This window comes from Rattus norvegicus, chromosome 14 (assembly GCF_021556685.1).
Source record: "Rattus norvegicus strain SHRSP/BbbUtx chromosome 14, alternate assembly SHRSP_T2T, whole genome shotgun sequence".
NCBI lineage: Eukaryota > Metazoa > Chordata > Mammalia > Rodentia > Muridae > Rattus > Rattus norvegicus.
In genome coordinates, this window is record NC_141547.1 from 85,786,576 (window position 1) to 85,807,377 (window position 20,802).

At 50.7% G+C, this 20,802-nt stretch overlaps 1 protein-coding gene across 11 annotated transcripts; it reads right to left on the reverse strand.

Annotated features, from left to right (window-relative positions):
* Nucleotides 1–4,236: 4,236 nt before the first annotated feature.
* Myo1g (myosin IG) lies at nucleotides 4,237–19,365 on the reverse strand. 11 transcript variants are annotated; one of them, NM_001437040.1, is made up of 22 exons: nucleotides 19,164–19,365; nucleotides 17,473–17,681; nucleotides 17,228–17,321; nucleotides 16,326–16,491; nucleotides 16,049–16,102; nucleotides 15,547–15,657; nucleotides 15,212–15,328; nucleotides 14,556–14,780; nucleotides 14,323–14,468; nucleotides 13,461–13,575; nucleotides 13,124–13,294; nucleotides 12,834–12,904; nucleotides 10,413–10,487; nucleotides 9,964–10,096; nucleotides 9,293–9,459; nucleotides 8,703–8,910; nucleotides 7,854–8,077; nucleotides 7,211–7,355; nucleotides 5,907–6,011; nucleotides 5,580–5,693; nucleotides 4,591–4,745; nucleotides 4,237–4,517 (listed from the first exon to the last, which is right to left on the reverse strand). In NM_001437040.1, exons 1-22 carry the CDS (start codon nucleotides 19,256–19,258, stop codon nucleotides 4,361–4,363), a joined length of 3,057 nt encoding a protein of 1,018 aa, NP_001423969.1. In that variant the 5' UTR covers nucleotides 19,259–19,365; the 3' UTR covers nucleotides 4,237–4,360. The 11 variants fall into 11 exon arrangements, with proteins under 11 accessions (NP_001423969.1, XP_087438768.1, XP_087438770.1 ...); XM_087582642.1 differs by having other exon boundaries at nucleotides 15,558–15,657; nucleotides 16,049–16,097; nucleotides 19,164–19,363; XM_087582644.1 differs by having other exon boundaries at nucleotides 16,049–16,097; nucleotides 19,164–19,363.
* Nucleotides 19,366–20,802: the final 1,437 nt, after the last annotated feature.

A 20,802-nucleotide genomic window follows, 5' to 3' on the forward strand; every position in this document is an offset into this window, starting at 1 on the left:
ACACACTCGCACAAAAGGTTTGCTGTGTAAACGAATGAACAAACCTAAAGGTACATTGTCGAGGATCTCTCCCCACCCCTTCCCCAACAAGGATTCTCTACAGCAGGGTTTCTCAACCTTCCTATGCTATACCCTTACAGTTCCCATGTTGCGGTGACCCCCAATGTCTTAGGGTTTTACTGCTGTGAACAGACACCATGACCAAAGTAACTTTTTAAAAAAAATTTTAAGAGGTTGGGGATTTAGCTCAGTGGTAGAGCACTTGCCTAGCAAGCGCAAGGCCCTGGAGCCCTGGGTTCGGTCCCCAGCTCTGAAAAAAAGAAAAAAAAATTTTTAAAAGACTTATTCCTTTTTTTTTTTTTTTTTTTTGGTTCTTTTTTTTCGGAGCTGGGGACCGAACCCAGAGCCTTGCGTTTGCTAGGCAAGCGCTCTACCACTGAGCTAAATCCCCAACCCCGACTTATTCCATTTAATTATATATGAGTACACTGTACCTGTCTTCAGACACACCAGAGGATGGCATTGGATCCCCAGTATAGATGACTGTGAGCCACCATATGGTTGCTGGGAATTGAACTCAGGACCTCTGGAAGAGCAGTCAGTGCTCTTAACCACTGAGCCATCTCTCCAGCCCCCAAGGTAACTCTCATAAGGACAAAATTTAATTCGGGGTGGCTTCCAGGTTCAGAGGTTCAGTCCATTATCATCAAGGTGGGAGCATGGGCAGCATCCAGGCAAGCCTGGTGCAGGACGAGCTGAAAGTTCTACATCTTCATCTGCAGGCCTCTAAGGGAAGACTGGATTCCAGGCAGCTAGAATAAGGGCCTCAGGCCCATGCCCACAAGTGATACACCCACTCCAACAAGGCCACACCTCCTAATAGTGCCACTCCCTGGACCAAGCATATACAAACCATCACAGCCAACTGATGATGGCTCAGCAGTTAATAGCACTGGCTGCTCTTCCAGGGGTCCTGAGTTCAAATCCCAACAACCACATGGTGGCTCACAACCATCTGTAATGGGATACAATGCCCTCTTCTGGTGTGTCTGAAGACAGTTACAGTGTATATATATGTGTGTGTGTGTTTAAAAAATTATTTTATTGCTACTTTATAACTGTAATTATGTTACTGTTATGTATCTTCTTTTTTCTTTTTTTCTTCTTTTTTCTTTTTTTCAGATCTGGGGACCCAACCCAGGGCCTCGCGCTTGCTAGGCAAGCGCTCTACCACTGAGCTAAATCCCCAACCCCTACTGTTATGTATCATAATGTAAAAATTTGATACGTGACCCCAAAGGGGTTGGGACCCACAGGTTAAGAACCTCTACTCTGGACTCTCCCAGAGCTTAAGAGCTGGGAATTTGGATCATGTAAACAGATACGGTTCATGGGTAATTCATGAAGAACAGGAGACACACTTAATGTCTAGGAGTGTTTAGAACCCAGTGACTGAAAGGAACCCTTTGGGGACAGAAGTGTAGCTCACTTGGTAGAATGCTCACCCGGCCTGCATGAAGCTCTGGGTTTGAGATCCCTACTGTGTCGACGGGTGTGCGTTGCTCACTATAAACCTAGCACTCCAGAGGTGTGAGCAGGAGGATCAGAAGTTCATGGCCATCCTCAGCTGTGTATGGAGTTCAAAGCTGGCCTGCACAACCTCAGACTGCGTCAAAAGAAAGTCCTGGGGCTGGAGAGATGGCTCGCGGCTAAGAGTGACACAGTTGCAAAGACCCAGAACTTGGTTCCCAGCACCTAATTCAGACCGCTCAAAAGAGCCTTAAAACTCTAGCTCTAGGGCATCTGCCCTCTTCTTGCCTCCACAGACACCAGACATGCATATGGTATAAACACACACGCTGGTGGTTGGGGATTTAGCTCAGAGGTAGAGCACTTGCCTAGCAAGCGCAAGGCCCTGGGTTCGATCCCCAGCTCCGAAAAAAAGAAAAGAAAAGAAAAAAAAAAAACACACACACACACACACACACGCACGCTGGGTGGGATCTTGTTTGTGATCACCTCTCCCTAAATCTCTTTATCCCCTTCCTTATTATCTTTCTGACAAGCTGGCTCACAGTGCAGCTGCCTCTGTTCCTTTGGATCTGTGAGGCTCCCTGTACATTTCATACTGCCTTCTTCTATTTTGAGAATTTATTTATTTTCTTTTTTTTTAAAAGATTTATTTATTATATTTATTATATAGAAGTACACTGTAGCTGTCTTCAGATACCAGAAGAGGGCATCAGATCTTATTACAGATGGTTATGAGCCACCATGTGGTTGCTGGGATTTGAACTCAGGACCTCTGGAAGAGCAGTCAATGCTCTTAACCACTGAGCCATCTCTCCAGCCCGAGAATTTATTTATTTTCAAACTCATGTTTTCAGCACTCTTTCCCACAGCCTTAATGGCTATGCTGAAGATCACAGTATTCTACCTGTTATGGTCTGACACCCCCACCCCCTGAAGAGCTGTGACCACTTTGTTCCACACCTGCCAAACTATTTCACATCGTTGCTATAACATGCTTGCCAGTCATCGACACAGAGAAGTGAACTTGGCTCAGATCAAGGACATGCTTGCTAACCACATTCCCTGTCTAGTTCTGTATGTCCTGTATGAGCTTTGCTAGTCTTAAGTAATTCCACAAAGCTTTATGTAGGACCCATCAAATCAAAGGTCAATATAAACTGGTATGTCTAAAATATCTTGAGCTGACCACTGGGCAGCACTTCCTATATCTGTGTATGAACTCACTGTGTTTTTTGTGGTTTTTTTTTTTCTTTATAAGCTGACAGGGAAAGATGTTTGTTGTCATAGTTCAGATAATTCTAACTACATCCCTATTGAGGTAAAATTAAAAAAGTGCCTGCCCTTGTTCCCGCAAGTTCCCACTCCGCGCGGGATCTGAACACTCTAGCTGTTTCTCTGTTACCACTTTTACACGCTGTCCCCTTGGCTTTGTTACCACGCCTGAGGCTCACATTGAGTCCCACAGGCCATGCTAACCCCAAGCATTCTATAGCCTTGCACGGCTCCCGGTCACAGACTCTGTTCATACTCCCAACTACCCAGTGAAGTCATTACTCAGAAAACTGGAACCCAACACCCAGACTCATGTGTTAAATGCTCAATGTACAATACGTCCACACAATTAACTTACAGCCAACTGATAAGGATATAAACTGCCCACCTAGATAAGATAGTCTGCTCATCTAATCACACAAAATCCTGTATGCAGTCATCCCTTAAGAATATTCATAACAACCTGTAGATGTGCAGAGAGAAATCTTAACATTCACCACCATGTCCTCTAGGCTGCTCCTCTCTCTCTCTCTCTCTCTCTCTCTCTCTCTCTCTCTCTCTCTCTCTCTCTCTCTCCAGGCTCCTCCTCCTCTAAAACTTCTCCCGCCCATCCTTCCTTCTCATCCAATGACAGGCCTCGTTCTATCCTATATCTGCCTTCACCTGCATAATAACATCAACCTACTCATCCCTAGTCTGACCAATATCATGGTGCACATTCAATAAATTATTCTTTTTTTTTTTTTTTTGGTTCTTTTTTTCGGAGCTGGGGACCGAACCCAGGGCCTTGCGCTTCCTAGGTAAGCGCTCTACCACTGAGCTAAATCCCCAGCCCCAAATTATTCTTTCTTAACAGAGATTAGTGTTTATATGGTTTGTGTGGCGATTCCTGAACCCCAAAACTACTATTTTGCTGAGACGTTAGACACCCTTGCCTCCCAGATTCGTGCTGTTTTGGATTATCATGAAGTCACTAACCTTGGCAGAGAGGACATTCCTAGCAGGAGGAATGTGAAAATATGTGCACTATTTTTTTTTTTTCTGGAGCTGGGGACTGAACCCAGGGCTTTGCGCTTGCTAGGCAAGCGCTCTACCACTGAGCCAAATCCCCAACCCCTATGTGCACTATTATACAAACAAACCTTACGCCCACAGCAAGCGTCCTCTGTTTCAGGGTCGGGAAACCATGTCATACTGTCTGTCCCTTACATGGCCAAGCTGGACTCAGCATGTTCATGGAGGACGCTTCACTCAGACCATGGGCTCTACATCTAGTCTATCTCTGGGTTGGGGTCCTGAGATCTGAGATCTTGTCACCCACTTCAGACTGGGTCCTCAGGCCTCCTCTTTTACTTTACGTGGTCTCACAGTGTATTATCAGGGAATGCTGGGTAAGGTAACATTGGCCAAGGCAATGACAGCCACACTGGGTACAAATATAGCATCTTTATTTTGTGGCATTCTATATAAAGGTGGACAAATCCTAGCCTTTAGTACGGTCAAGACCAGGTGTCTAGAACTGTGCGGAGACCAGGCTAGGCTGGCTTGAGCTTGCTCAGTGGCTTGGCCAGAGGAGGGTAAAGGTACTGCGGCTGCATTGGAAATCTGGCTCAGTCTGCTCTGGCCTGGGCTCTACGGAAATGAGGCGCCGGGCACCACGCTGGCTCAGTGGGATACAGTCAGAGACACGGATCTCCAGGGTTCGTCCCTCCCTGCAACAGGAAGATTAGAGGGTCAGAGTGGTAGAGCTCTGTCTGCCCACGTCCCAAATGACCCCAGACTCACCCCTGGCAGTGTGAAACCAGCATGCCCACCAGCTCCCCAATTCGATTGTCTAGGGGTGGCTGGGAACGGTGTAGACACACTACAAGATCATCATGGCCTTGGGCGTGTAGCACCACCAGCTGGTCCCGTCCACTGGTCACACTCAGCCCTGTCACCTGAGACGACAGCTTGGGGTCAGGGTCACATCAAGCCAACCACTTCCTTCCCGGAAGACTTTCCTGAGCACCCCCTGGGCAGCACTGCCCTTGGCAGAGCGTCCGCTCCGGTGTCCAGCCACCCACCTGCCGTCCTCGCCTCTCTGAGCCCCGCTGACTGAGGGGAAGATTGGCATGACACCATGCAACAGCAGTGTGCGCCATGAGAGACAAGTTCAGATTCTTGTTGGAGTGTGCTGCTGGGGCTGACGCTTGGTTTATTATGCTTTGGGGACATTTTTATTGCCATACTGGCATGTAGCTACTGTACCACATAGGGTGATATCTGTGGTCCTTTGACTCTCACAGCAATGAAGTCACCAAGGGTGGGAGACCCAGACATAACACGGCCTGATCCCCGCCCCCAGCTACTCCTCACCCTGTGAGAAAAAAAATATTGGGAACAAAACTGCCCATGCAAAGGGGACCAAATAACCATAGAGCCAGGCAAAGGAGGGGACAGGATCCCACAGGAGGTGGCTGAAAGCTATGGTAAGGGCTCAGATCTACACAGGCAAGAGGCCCTCTAAAAAAATAACAAAGGCAGAGAAAGGGACCATTTGGCTTGGCTGAAACACGAAGGTATGGGGGTGGGGGTGGGAGGTGGGGGTGGGGAGGGGTCGAGGTACTTGAGAGAGAAAGACACTGTAGGGTTTTCAGAGGGGTGCTGACTGCCATCCTTTGGCTAAGGATAACCTGGTCTATCAATCCCTAGCAAACCATGAAGAGGAGGGGAGGGCTCCCAGGGCCCTCATAGACACGCCACAGGGGATATAGTATGTCCACAGTGCTCACCGCATCCAGAGGCACAGCCCGCATCACCCGGTACTGTCGTCCAGGTTCCAGCTTGTAGAGATGCCGGTCTGTGAGCAGAAGGGCCCGGTCCCGGCGCTTGCGGAATCGATTCACCTGCGGAAAAGCCGCCTGAGCCCAGGCTGGTACTCCCCATCCTTCTCCAGGCCCATCTAATCCTCCCTCTCTGTTTTTTTTCCTCGCGGGCTGACCAAGGATGGCCGTTTCTAGAGTATCAGAAGCAACCAGACCTAGGCAGAGGCTGTCTCAGGTCTCCCTGCTGAGTCCCTCCAGTCTTTGTCCCCCATGACCTCCAGGCCAAGTACCGACCTTGCGCACGTGGCTGGAGAAAAGCACGGTTCCGAAGCCATCCTTCTCCCGAAGTGCCTTTAGCTGCTCAGCGAACAGATGGGAAGCTGTGGGGTTGTCAGTGTCCTGAGGACAGAGCATGGAAGACGGATGTGTGGGAGGGGCTTGGGGTCATGCTTGATTGACAGAAACTCTCGGCCAAACACCACCACTGTCCTTCACCGTGGGGAGCCCCAATCGAGGCCCTGTACATAAATAAGCAGCTGGGCACATGGCTTCTCTGAGAGCAAAGGGCACAGAACTGTTTTGACAGTCTAGCCACCTCCTTTTCCTGTGTACTAGCCTGGCTGGCCTGGCCCATATATGTAGTTGTAGAGAAAGCCTTCAGAAGGCGAGAGTGCCTTGCATGTCTCACCCAGCCACATAGAGACCCAGGATGGTGTGTGTCATAGTCAGCATCGGTTGTCAACCTGACACACCCAGGAAGAGGGAAAGTCAATGAAGGAATTGTCCCCTCCAGATTGGACTGTAGCCATGTCTATGTGGCATTTTCTTGGTTGCTAACTGATGTAGGAAGACCATGTCCACTGTGGGCGGTGTTATCCCTAGGCAGGAGGGCCTGGGATGCTGAAAATGATATCTGAGTAGGCCAGAGAGAGTGAGCCAGTAAGCGGTATTCTTCTATGGTTTCTGCTTCAGACCCTGCCCTGGTTTTCTATTTTTGCTTCCCTGGATGATGCTCTGTAATCTGTAAACTGAAATGAAACTTCTCTCTGAGATGTTTTTGGACACAGTATTTATCACAGCAACAGAAATCAAGCTACGAGAGATAGCAAACTTACAGCAGCCAATTGAGAGTGAAGGGAGCAAGGCAGCAGATGTATTGAAGTATTGGTGTGTGTGTGTGTGTGTATGTGTGTTTTGTGTGTGTGTGTTTGTGTGTGTGTATCTCTGTGTGTATGCATACATATGTATGTGTTTGTGCCTGATGGGGCACTATAATTGAGAATATGAGGAGCTGGGCTGGAGAGATGGCTCAGCCATTAAAGGGTAGGCTCACAACCAGAAATATAAGAGAATATGAGGGGCAGCTATACCTGAGAACACAGGACTCTCAGGGGTCAGGGACTGCTCTGCAGACTCTAGGAATCGATATGGTTTAAAAAAAAAAAAAAGCCCAAAACCTGAAGCATGAACTCTTAGGACAGGACCAAGAAGAGGGTTCCACAGGCCAGGCAACCCCGGGATAGACAGAATAGCTGGTAAGACCCACAGCAGTGCCAAGTCTCAGCACCCCCATTGTCCTGGACCTGAGTAATACTCACAGAGGACAGGTAGTCTCGGGCCCAGGCCCTCTGGCAGCCCCAGTCCTGCCTCAATCCTTGCAAGGCCCCCATAGCAGCCACCTTGGCCTTGATCTGGGTCATGTCTGAAGGAGGGATGTTCTTCACTAACTGCCGTGCCCGCCACCTTGAAGAGGACAGAGATCAGAAGGTGCCTGTCTCGTTGATCCCTTCTCCAGCCCTTTCCCCTAAAGGGTCATTTCTGAAGCCGATGTTGACTGCCCGTTGGGTCCCAATCCCTGCCTACCTCTCTGACCTTGGCTCTTTGTACCCAGTGTTTGCACCTAGGAGACAGCCTCTAAACCCATAGCCATCAAACACCTCCTGATCCGACACTTGCTTTGTGTTCTCTTTCTGGAGAACTTCAACTCAGACTTCAAGGTCCACACCAGCATGGAGTCCTCATTTCCCAGTTTTGACTAGCTAGTTTCCCTTGTGAAGACTTTGACACTGGCCCAGCTCAGTGCCGGGACAGTCATGGCACATGGATGGCCAGTTAATGTCACTCAGTCCTATCTCCCTGCTGATTAAGAGTGGGGATTCGGTGATGTGTCTCCCAGTCGGGCTCAAGCATTCAAAGGACGTTGGCTGGATGGGAAACCGTATGGTGGGCTGAGCATGGTACCTGCTGAAGAGAATATGGCAAGTATCCTGGAACGGCTGCAGCACAGCGGGTGGTGTTGGCCACACAAGGTCACGGCCATAGAGTGGGGGCTGCCGTGCAGCCTGGAACCGTCGCTGTAGTTCAATCAGGTGAGCGCGTACTTTGTGCCTCCGGAACCAGCCCATGATGGTGTAGATGGCCCTCAGTCGCCTGCAGCGCCACCTGGCCAGGGTGCCCCGCCAAGCCTAGATGGAACACAGGGAATAGACACGGGGTCATCACTAGCAAGGCGCTAGCCTCCTGATTCTAGGTTGGCCCTTGATCTTTCCTGAGTCTTGTCTCCCGGAAGGCTGGCTATCATGCCTTCTGCTCTTTAGAGCCAATTCTGTCCAGAGGCTTGTTCTTGGGTAGGCATATGGCCCTGAAGGACAGACAAACTGCTCAGTAGTCTGTAGTCTCTCAGAAAAGAGGAGCTCATCTATCCCAGGCTGGCACTTGTAGATGCCCTGGGAAGAAAGCTTGTGTGGGGGCTGGGGATTTAGCTCAGTGGTAGAGCGCTTACCTAGGAAGCGCAAGGCCCTGGGTTCGGTCCCCAGCTCCGAAAAAAAGAACCAAAAAAAAAAAAAAAAAAAAAAAAAAAAAAAAAGAAAGCTTGTGTGGGAGAGAGGAGAGAGGGGATAGAGATTTTCTCCATGGCTCCTGGAGACAGAGGGACATCCCCAGAATGTGACCGTCAGGAACATCCTACAAAGCAAATAGCCAGGGACCCACACGTGACTTCAAAATATCAGGAACACCATCAGGAGTGGGAGAGGAGAGGCACATTCTGCACGATCTGTGTGAACACCTGTCCCCACCCTCTCCTCGCACCTTCTGCAGCAGTAACACAATGATAGGAATCAGGTGAGCTCGGCTCTGCTCCAGAGTGACCAGCGTCCTTGGGGATCGGATGAACAGCTTGCTGTGACCAAAGGCCACATCCCCTTGTAGCCCATGCTGCTCCAGAAGGGCGCTCACCGCCTCCCTGTCAGAGCCCAGCAGGTGGTTGGGCCATGTGTACTCACAGGTCATCTTGTACCTACAAGACACGATGGTGGGTACTTGGCATCAGGAAGGACACACGAGTCCCCCTCCCTGGCCAGCCCTGGGAAGAATGTAGAGGTACTAGGAATTCTCGGAGCTAAAATCATGCCAGTATGCTTCTGGGACAGCTATGGCATGGTGGGCAAACCCTCGCCACGTTTCTCCCTATGCCTGCTGCTTGTGCCCTCACATTTAACCTTGCACATGTACATGTCTTCCCCAGATTTTCTCACAGACATTTTGGTGCCTTGGGGCTGGACCTGCACTGGCTCTAACCTGCGTTATGATGCAAGACGTTATTTAGTCTCTCTGTTCCTATCCCCTAAGTTCCACACAGAAGCCATGGCTCCCATTGTAACGGGTGTGGGAGCTTGTACCTGAGCAGGAACCGAGGGTAGGGCTGCCGGGAAGCAAAGCCAGCCCTGCGGACCCTCACATTCTCCAGTAATCCCAGGTACTCGACCTGGTGACGACAGTGGGCTTCATCGAGTCGTCCGGGTACCTTGTCTTCGTTGGGTTTTATGCAGCGGACATAGAAGGGCTCCTATAGGAACAGAGGATGCTTAGAGGCCTAAGCTAGCCATTTCTGTGGGTCCTGACTCAAGGAACCAGGGCTCAGTGTCTGGGATAGCAGAGTTGGGACAAGCGAAATCACAGCAGAACAAGGGTCCCAGAGGCCTGGAACCTAACCAGAACTCAGAGCTGGGTCTGTCCAGGAAGGAGATAGGAGCCCCTCCACCCCCACTTTATCCCATCCTCCCAGAGAGGTTGCCATTTCTGGATGCTCTGTGGTTAACACACCCTTCCATACCCTCCCCACCAATTGCTTCTCGGACTTTTGGCCCAAAGTTCCTCAAGAAAGCTTAGTGTCAATCTCCTGCCTGTGTAACCCCCAGCTTACCTGCAAGGCAATGAGCTAGGGGTATCTGGTTTCAAAGCCTGCCATTGCTCTGTCTCCAGTGGGGCAGACAGGGTTCAAGCAGAGAGAACAAGAATGCCCCTCCATGATGTGTGCCCGGGGCACGGAGAAGGGTTTGAAAGATCATACCTTGGAGGCCAAGTTCTCCACCAGGGCAATCATGGAATTCTTAAAGAGTGTGCCGGCTGTCAGGGGGCGCTTGGTCACTTCTGTGATGTCCTGTTGCCCGTCTGGCCACATGGCTCGCAAGGTGGGATCCATGCTGAAGACATATGCTGCTTTACCCAGATACCCTGGCAGGGTAAAGCCCACCTGACCCAATATGGCTACATAGTTTTAGTCTTGAACTTCAAGCTGTCTGTGAGTTAAGTAGGGATTAAACCCCAGAGTCCCTGCAGATTCCCAATCCTGGTCCAGCAAGCCATGCTCACCTATTGTTTTGTTTTTTTTTCAGACATTGCTTTTTTTTTTTTGTTCTTTTTTTTTTTTTTTTTCGGAGCTGGGGACCGAACCCAGAGCCTTGCGCTTCCTAGGTAAGCGCTCTACCACTGAGCTAAATCCCCAGCCCCCATGCTCACCTATTGTACAGCAGCCGTTTGAAGTCCTGGAAGAGAGAGTCTCTATTCTTGTCAATGAAGCCTTCCACAGAGTACCTGACCAATACCAGGGTAGGAGAGTAGATTAAGGGACAGGCTTCCAAGAAGGTCCCCACCTTCTGTCACCTATCTCTAATTTCCTGGCTCAGTTTCTTCCAGCCTGCTACCCTCTGCTGGGTCTCTCACATCTGCATTCTCCTTGTTACCTACACTTGTTCTCCTCAGATTAAGTTTTCCGTCCTGGAAAAGGACTCAGAGGCTAAGGCCCCAGGTCTGAAGCCAGGCGTCCCAGCACCAAGTCCTACATTTTCCACATGTGCACTGGGTGGCTTTGGAAGAGCCATGCAATTTCTGTGCTCCTCCATGTACATTAAAGACTTGAACCAAGGGGCTGGAGAGATGACTCAGTGGTTAAGAGTGCTGACTGCTCTTCCAGAGGTCCTGAGTTCAATTTCCAGCAACTACATGGTGACTCATAACCATCTGTAATGGGATTCAATGTCCTCTTCTGGGGTGTCTGACGGTGTACTCACATACATAAAATAAATAAATTAATTTAAAAAGTACTTGAACCGAGTCTACTGAGTTTCTACAAATACCAGCAATTACAGTTATGATGAACTTCAACCTTGTGACATAGACATGGGAGCCCCAGAATGATTATTTGGTTCTTGGACTACTAGAAAGTTTATTGATAAATATTGATTGGTTCTGTTTGTAGCACTAGTGAAGACCAAAGGCATGGGTTACTGGGAACAGGTATATGATTGTCTATTTTCTCTCCTTGGGAAGCTTACATCAAACACTGTATTTCTCCGAGTTGCCTCAAATCCACTTTAGAGAGGAACGAGGAGGGGTAAATTATTAGTTGTCATGACAACTCCAGAAGGAAAATCTAGGCTTCGATGCTCAGAGGCGGTGTGCTGGGTAGTTTCTGACAACTTGAAACAAGTTGTCTGAGAATTGGGAACCTCAATTAAGAAAATGCCTCCATTAGATTGTAGGCGAGTCTGTGGGATGTTTTCTGTTTCATAATCTCTAAAAGATTCATCTGTTTATTTTTATTTCATGGGTATGGGTGTGTCTATGAGTGTCTATGGGACCATAGAGACCAGAAGAAGGCGTCAGATCCCCTAAGACTAGAGTTACAGACAGCTCTAAGCTGTAGTGTAGGTTCTGGGAATTAAACCCAAGTTCTCTAGAAGGGCAGACAGTGCTCCTAAGCCCCCAGCCATCTCTCCAACCCTGGGACATTTTCTTGACTGATGTGATAGAGCACAGACCGCTGTGAGCAGAACCATCCCTGGGAAGGTGGTCCTGGGTTCCGTAAGAAAGCAGGCTGAGGGAGCCAAGGTAAGAAAGCACCAAGCATCATTTCTCCATGGCCTGTGCTTCAGTCCTGCCCCTATTGCCCTCCGTGATGAGCTGCAAATGCGTTATGCGACTGAAATAAACCTTTTGCTCCCAAAGTTGCTTTTGGTCATCGTCTTTATCATAGCAATAGAAAGCAAACTAGGACAGGTGTCTGGGGACTGCGGTGAGCCCTCACCTGGGGACTAATCAATGCAGGATCTTAACCAGGACATGGTGGTACACATCCATAATCCCAACTGGAAGGCTGAGGCGGGGGAACGGCAGGCTCTGGGTCAGACTGGGCTGTGTAGTCACAACGTAGGTAGAATATATAAGGGCTGGAGGCAGCTCACCAGTACAGCGCTTGCCTACCATGCACACAGCGCGCCAAGTTTGATCTTCAGAGCCAAAAAAGAAAGAAGAAATAAAGGAAGTAAGGAAGGGGAAGGGAAGGGAAGGGAAGAAGGAAGGAAAAAGAAGAAAGAGAAGAAAAAAGGGGGGGAAGGAAATGCAGGATTCTGGCTTTCTGGGATTCACTTTTCAACTTGAAAGTCCTTCAAATAACAGGGATAGAGCAGGGCTCAGGAGTGGATATTTTGCTATTAGTTTTTCTGTTGTTCTTGTTAACAGAGTCTCTCATTATGTAGCCCTGGCTGTCCTGGAAGTCATTATGTAAAGCAGGATGCCCTTGAACTTACAGACATCTGCCTCCTTTTGCCTTCCAAGTGCTGGGATTAAGGTGTATGCCACCATGCCTGGTTTGACCTGCGTATTTTTTTTTAAGAGTTATGTATGTATATGAGGAGTACACTGTCGCTGTCTTCAGACACACCAGAATAGGACATCGGATCCCATTACAGATGGTTGTGAGCCACCATGTGGTTGCTGGGAATTGAACTCTGGAAGAGCAGTCAGTGCTCTTAACCTCTGAGTCATCTCTCCAGCCCCTGACCTGAGTATTTTAAAAGAACTTCTAGATGCATACAGATGGGGCGAAACATAAAATTTTGTCCTGTATCTATGCTTCCTGGGACTTTGGGTGGGACTTACGTGACATCCCCTGCATAGTGTTTGATCTGGAAGTCTCGGCCAAACTCCATGGTCTTGTCCGTAGGGCAAAGCTATGGGACAGACCAGGGTAAGACACAGACGATGGGAGTAACCTTGTAGTTTACACAAAGGGACAATCCCACGATCACCTTTGCTGGACAGAGGTGACTGTGACTTTAGTGCTATCAGGCTAAGTTGGCCAAGAACCCCATGAGGCCTGAGCGTCGGAACTCCTCCGTGTGTCCCACCCGCCCTCTGTGCTGCCCTAACATGGGGGACAGCGAGAACACCTGGCGGCTGGAATAGTGTGGGTGGTGGCGGTGGTGTGTGTCCAGGGTCTGCAGGAAGATCCGGTCAGTGATGGGGCCTGCCGTGCTGCAGGCTTCATCTAGTACAGCCAGGATGCCTCGGCGGGGCTGCTCTACAAGTTCCACAATGGTGGCGTTGTTGAAGTACTCGATCTGAAGTGGAGACGGCCAGAAGGGAGGCCCTAGAGAACCTTCCAACACCAGCCAGTCATGTCCCCCCTGCACGAAGCTGGCTTAGCACCCTCAGGTCACACGAGGCTCCTAAGGCCCCCTCCCTGACTGCCGCCAGCTCCCCTCTTCCCCCAGCCCAGGTACTCACGCTCTGCCAGGTGATGCCTTCTCGCTCATACTCCTCCTGCTCTTGCTTCAGAATCAGCTGGATAAAGAGCTGCTGGAGCTTCTCATTGCAGTAGTTGATACAGAACTGCTCAAAGCTGGGGGGTAGGGCGGGGCCTTAGAGGGGTTTTCACTCTCTGGGAGGGAGGTAGTGATGGGCAGCTGCCTTTCTCCTGCCCTCTGCACTGTGGGGTCTGAACTCTCTGCCCTACCACCCCTGCCCTAGAATGGACTTGGGAGCCACCATCCAGAGAAGCAGTGTGGTGGCACATGCCTTTAATCCCAGCACTCTGGAGGCAGAGGCAGACGGATCTCTGTGAGTTCAAGATCAGCCTGGTCTACAAAGCAAGTCCAGGACAGCCAGGACTCTGTTACATGGAGAATCCTGTCCCAAAAAACAAAAACAAACAAACAAAAAAAACCAAGCAAACAAAAAATGATAGGGGAGGTGAATGAGCCCCCAAATTTTGCTTGCCATCAAGTTCCCTAACTGGCTGGGGACACAGATAAGGCAAACTTAGAATACTCAAGGACTGGGGCTAGAGAGATGGCTCAGTGGTTAAGAGCCCCAACCGCTCTTCCAGAGGTCCTGAGTTCAATTCCCAGCAACCACGTGGTGGCTCACAACCATCTGTAAAGAGATCCGATGCCCTCTTCTGGTGTGTCTGAAGACAGCTACGGTGTACTTATATATAATAAATGAACAATTTTTTTTTAAAAAAAAAGAATGCTCAAGGACCAGCAGGAAAAGCCAAACATTTCTTCCTTCTAGACCAACCAAAGTTTCTGGTAGCCACGGTGGTTACAGGGTCAAAGGTACAGAAGGGGTTGATTGGTTTGCCTACCTGTTGACAGGGAATACTTCAAAGCCGTAGATGTCCAGCACCCCAATGACAGTGTCCTTGCCATCACGCCGAGGGTCCCGGTCCCGGGGTTCCATGATGCTGTTGATCTTGTTCACAACCCACTCAAACAGTCGCTGGTACATTGCCTGGAGCAGAGCACGGTGTTTTGTGCTACCAGCCCAATATTTCTGTCTTACTACCATGGCTTCTCCCTCCAACTCCTCTGAGAATACCTTTGCACAGGCGTCCCGGGCATAGCTGGCCTCAGCCACAGTGTGGCTCTTCTCAATGACCTCTCGGCCCCCTGAAGCCACTGTACGAGCCAGCAGGGTTCGCAGAACGAGGTCGCTGGGGGTGGCTGTCAGCTTGGCCACATATCCTACCAGGGCCTCGTCTGCCACTTCCAGGCCTCCTTTCTGTGGTCCATTTTCCTCTGTCTCCACAAATTCGATGTTTCCCTGGTGATGAAGGGACCATGAACAGGCTAGGCTCCATGTGTCCAGAGAGCCTAGCTCTCCTTTGGATGGAGAGAAGGAAGGAAGGCAGAAGGTGTGGGTATGGGAATCACAGCTTCCACTCAGACGGTCTACTAATCACTGTGGACTGCAGACGTGGCAGAGTTCTAAAGCCTTCAACTGGGGCCTCTCAAAGAGAACTGAAGCTGAAAGTTACTGAGGAATACTGAGGCCACAGTGCCAGAGGCTTGACTTTCAAGGCTCAGCTGTTAAGGAGCACAAGCTCTCCCAGACCCTTCCTGGGCATTGCCAACTTAGTCTCAGCAGAGGAGGGAGGCAGCTCAACTGGTATATCACTAGTGAGTCCAACCCCTCCCCTCTGGAGGTTCCCAGGCAGGGAGTTCACTCTCCCAGGTCTTCCAGGCCAAGCTCACCAGGTGCAATATGGCGGCTAGGATACGATGGATGGATTCTACCTCCTCGGGACTGAAGCCGATAATCTTCATGGCCTCCATCACTCCTTGGTGGCTCTTCTCATCACTACCCAAGGCCTAGGGGAGAAGGCGTTTACCACCCAGGCTAACGTGGACCCAGGAAACCTGCCCTTCACAGACCTCGGATCTCCATCTCTGGCACCTGCTCGCCCCATCCCTTCTCCTCCACGAATCCCTGTTCTTCCACCCCTGGTACTTGTTCATCCTGTATCTGGCCCGAGCCAATCACTGTCCAGTCCCTGAGTCTGGCTGAGACCTGTACCCCTTGCCCTCACATTGTGCACACCCATGTTGAGCCCAGCTCCCTGACGCGTGAAATTATACACAGCGGGATTTCTCTCCAGATGCAGCTCTTGCAGCTCTTGGTCCTCGCTGCCCCGAAGCAACTGAAGGGCACACAAGTTCTTTAGTTAGGACACCGAGTTTCAAGGACCCTCCTCTACCAATCCCATCCCCCAACAGAAACAGGATGACTCAGACACAGAACCTGTGGTCAAAGCTGACTGTGTCCCAGGGCACTCTCATGTACTCTGGGTGTCCTATGTAGAGGACATCTCTGGTCTCAAGGATCTCCCACCCTTTGGTGTCTGGGGTAAGGTATTATGTTTGGGATAGGGGTTAGGGGAATGAAGTCAGTGGTTGGGGGCAGGTTAGTGTGGGATAGAGAGGGGAAACTGGGGGTAGTGAGGAAGGGATGGAGGACGGGTCCAGCCTACTGCCCCTCCCTGCTTCTCCTGTTTGCTAACTCTCATCCCCTCTCCACTCAGAGAGGCTTACCTGGTAGAAAGCATGGAAGTTCCTCTCCCCCACATGCTGCTTGAGAACCCTAGACTGAGGCAAGAGGGAGAGTTGGATTCCAGACTGGGAGGATATCTGTATCAGGGGCCCCATCATGTGTTACCAGGCAGAAAGCAGCCTGGGACACAGGAACGCTGAAGCCCAGGGAAGAGCCACAAAGAACTCTTGTTTTCCTACCATTCGACATCAAGTCACTGTGTTCCCAATCCCCAGGTCTCTCATGGAGGGGAAGGGCGTCCGCAGCCAAGCTCCCCACCTTCTCTAGCAGGTAGCTGTGGATGTGTCCTCCAACAGGATCCCCCTTGAAGTCGAAGTTGATGTCCATGTACTTGCCAAAGCGGCTGGAGTTGTGGTTGCGGTTGGTGCGGGCATTGCCAAAGGCTTCCAGCACACAGGTAGACTTGAGAAGAACGTCCTTCACCCTGTGGACAGAGGCACTGTCTAAAAACAAAGCATCCCGGGATGGGCCAGGAAGCTGAGCTGACTCTGAGGGACTGAGTGGTCCACCTTGTTCAGAGTTTCCCTGGCGCTGAGATCTGGGAGGATCCAGCTTGCTGGTGTCACATGCATTGTCTGTGTAGCTCTGAGCCCAGAACAGGTGCTCAGCAAATGCTATGTGCTGTTTCTTGTGGCCATTCCCCGTGACTCATCTGTTTTGCAATAGATCTTTTGCTACAGATAGTAGTGATGACTGACATCCCTACTACTGTCCTGCAAGCCCCTACCACATCACTACAGAAGAGACAGGCTAAGACTTCTGCAGGGTCTGTATGGGGAATAGAGGACTGGACAGACCAGCCTATCTCCTGGATCAGGCAGCTGGAATTTGCCTGCCTGACCCTCTCACTAGGTTGCCAATTTCTCCAGACTTCTGCCGGCTCCCCCCAGATGTTCCCTGCCTTGCTTTGAGACACTTTTGACAACTCCCTGTTGATACCACCCCTTCCCCAATTGGCAGGGTACATACACCTTGGCTGGATCTCACCTCCTATATCTGAAAGGTCCTTGGTGTGGCTTTAGAACTCAGGGAGCAGCCTGGCGCCTTCCCAACAGAGAGTGACTTAAGCTGGCCTTTACTCTCTTTTTTTCTTCCTAGTCCAGGGCCCTTCTTCCCCTAGCAAAGAAGCTTCAACCCAGCTGGGACCCCTCAGTGCTCACCTCTCTACCTCAGCCCTCTGGCTTGGGTTGGTGACAGCAGCAATGTACTGCATGATGTGCTTGCTGGCTTCCGTCTTCCCTGCTCCACTCTCCCCTGCCGAGAAGATGGGAAATGATGGAACCAGCTGGGTTTGGTACCGCTGACCCAGATCCCTGTCCCAGTCCAACCCACAGATGTGGAAGCACCATCATCCACATTTATTAATGAAGGGTGTCTCTGGCAACCAGTTCATTGGGACAGGTACCTGAGATGACAATGCAGGTGTCCCTGGATCTGCGCTTCATTGCCTTGTAAGCAGCATTGGCCACGGCGTAAAGATGAGGTGGTCGCTCATAGAGCTCACGGCCCTGGTACTTGGCAATGGCCTCTGGCCCATACAATGGCAGTTCCTGGTAGGGGTTCACAGATACCAGCACCTCGCCAATGTAGGTATAGATACGGCCCTTCTCAAACCTGGGTATGGCAGAACAGAACAAGGCCTCTATAGTCACATCCATGAGAGGCCCACATGGCAGGCCTCAAGCAGTCCTCACTCCCTTCCAGAAAGAGAAGAGAAAAGGGGCCTCATTGACTTAAGACCCCTTGGTGCCATCCTGAGTAAGCACCCAGAGTAGTGCTCAGCACAGTGCAAAGGGTGTGGTCCACACTGCTCTCTGCCAGGATGCTCAGGTCTCTGGAACCAGGAGGATCCATTCCACAAAGGTGAAAAGAGTCCTGGGTCTTTCACAAGAATCAGGGCTGGTCCCAGGTGACCCCCTGCAGGGCAGTTGGGCGGAGACTGAGAAAAGGGCACTCTCCCAGAGAAGGGGGGCCTTGGTTGTTTCCTGTCTCAGAGTCTAGGCGGGACCAGATCCGGAAGGGGACTCACCCTGCCCCACCCAAATCATAGGGTGGTGATTTGCTGGTCTTCGCACCCCCCAGCCATGGCCACCACCCCTCTCCATCCCATCTCAACTCCTCCACCCTTCTGTTCACAAACCAAGTTACGAACAGGAGCCCAGGGCTGTGCCTCTCTTGGATTTCATGCTCTAGGAGGGGTCCTGGCCTGCCTACTCCTTGGGGCCCCAACAGTCCTGGGTGTGTAGGGCCCGCCCAACCCCAGGCAGGCCTCTTCAGGGTTCCTCTTTCTCTGCCCCTTCTGACAAGTTACTCCTAGGGACTACAAGTTGTGTGACGTGCACCCACTGTCCTCCTCTGCTAAGCACACAGAGCAGGGACAGCATGCTTGTGAGCCTGCTTTTCATGAGAATGAGGTAGATTAACAAAGCAAGGAACTCATTTCCTGGATAGTGCTGTCCATGTGTCAGCCTCGGGGCTCCATCTCTGTGCCCGGTGAGAGTCCTGGTCCTCAGTTGCTCTCTAAAGAGCTTCCCAGCACACACAGACCTCCCTCGGAGGTGGGCATGAAGTCCAGCCGCACAAAAGGCCATTTGTCATGCCCTGCTTCTAGCTCCTGGACCCCTCCTTGCCTTTTTCAGTGAGCCTGGGACCCCTCCCAGGAACAACTCGATTGTTGGGATTCTGGGGTGGAGCCCACTTCATTCTGGAGTTCCTTAAGGAAACTCAAGTCAGGTCCCACATGAGACCCAGAGAAGAAGCATCAGCAGGTACAGAGAGGAAATGCAGTATAGCTCCTGGTCCCCATGCCTTTGCCCATCTTTCTCAGAGGTTATCATGCTCTGGGCTTGTTAACCAGGGTGTGGTGAGAGGGAGTGGGCAGCTCCATTTCTGACAGCTGGTTACTTTCGGAGTGGCCATTATCTCCTGCAGATGCTATCATTTCAGCCTGTGTTGTCTAGGTATGTGTAGCCCTGTCCCCATTCCTGACGATGGGACCAGGGTACCTTCCGTGCTTCTGTCAGGTCGGCGTGGATGATGAGAAGGGAGGAAAGGAAGGAAGAAACCCAGCACCCTCCACCCCCATGTCATGTCTACCTGAGCTGTAGGTTCTTCATAAACTCCTCCATTGTTAGTTGGTCCAAAAGCACAAAGTCTGGTTTCCCATACTCAGGACCTTCTTCATCCTCCATCCTGCCCACTGGAAGCCTCCAGACCAGGACGCCAGAGCTTTCTGTACAGAGGTCAAGGGGAAGACAGAAAGGGGAGGCCCAGCACTGCCTAACTCCTGCAGAACTGTAGTAAAGTAGGAAGTGGGTTCTGCCGGGGGAGTTTGGCCCTGCCCACTTGCTACTCCCTTGCCTGGGTGCTTCAGGCACTGTTTCCTGCTCCCTGGCCCGCAAAGCCTGTGCCTAACGGTTTGTTCTGATGGGATCTTTATTGGCCTCCTCCAAGCTCTTTCCAAGCAAGGCATGGGGGTACGTACTTGTACTCCCAAGCACTCCAAAGATTATGGGCAGGCTGGGAATGTAACTCAGTTGGTAGAATGTTTGCCCAATGTTCACAGAGCCCTGGGTTCAATCTTCAGAGCACTATTAAAAACTGGGCACAGATGCCAGACATGGTGCCACAAGCCTTTAATCCTAGCACTTGAGAGGCAGAGGCAAGGGGATCTCTGTGAGTTCATGGCCAGCCTGGACTACAAAACTAGTTCAGGATAGCCAGGGCTGGTTACACTGAGAAAGTCTATCTCAAAAAACTAACTAACTAACTAACTAACTAACTAACTAACTAACTAACTAACAAAAACAAACAACTCTGGACATGGTAGTGCATGTCTGCAGTCCCAACATTTGGAGAAGGAGCACAAGTTCACAGTTGTACCTTACTGCAAGTTTGAGACCAGTCTGGACTATACCTTGTATCAGGAGAATTTGGAAGATAACAGGGTGTGGTGGCTCATGCCTTTAATCCTAGCACTCAGGAGGCAAAGACAGGCTGATCCCAGCCTGGTTTACAGAGTGATCTACAGGATAGCCTGGGCTACACAGAGAAACTCTGTCTCTTAAAAAAAAGGGGGGGGTGGTTGGGGATTTAGCTCAGTGGTAGAGCGCTTGCCTAGCAAATGCAAGGCCCTGGGTTCGGTCCCCAGCTCCGAAAAATAAAAAGGAGGTGGAGGTGGAGGTCGCTGAGGCAAAGGCAGGAGGGTTGTCATAAATTCAAGGCCCACATAGTCTACGTGAGTTGAAAGCCTGATATAGCAAGACTGTCTCAAAACAACAGAAGCCCCTACTTGCCACAAGATTTTTGAGGGTTGGTTTCCAACCTTGGCTGCACCTAATCTGCTTGCTCATAGAGACCCCCCTTTCCCTTGCCTCTTCTTCTCGTTCTTCTTTCCTCTATCTCTGTAGTCCAAGCTGGCCTCCTGCCTCAGCTCCCCCAAAGTAGCTAGGAATTGTACCAGGCCCAACAAAAGGGATAGTTCTTTTCAAATTTGAAACATCTATTTTGAAACATCTTTGTCCGCCTGTGTAAGTGCGCCACATGCATGCCGGGTGTCTGCAGAGGGCTAGAGGGCTGGACAGCTGTAAACTGTAGCCCTCTGGAGGAGCAGCCAGTGCTCTTAACTTCTGAGCCATCTCTCCAGCCCAACAGATATTTCTTGACCCCTTGTGGTTACCCAGCCACATATTTGCTGCCCCAGAGCTCAACATTAGCCAGGCGTGGGCACAATGGA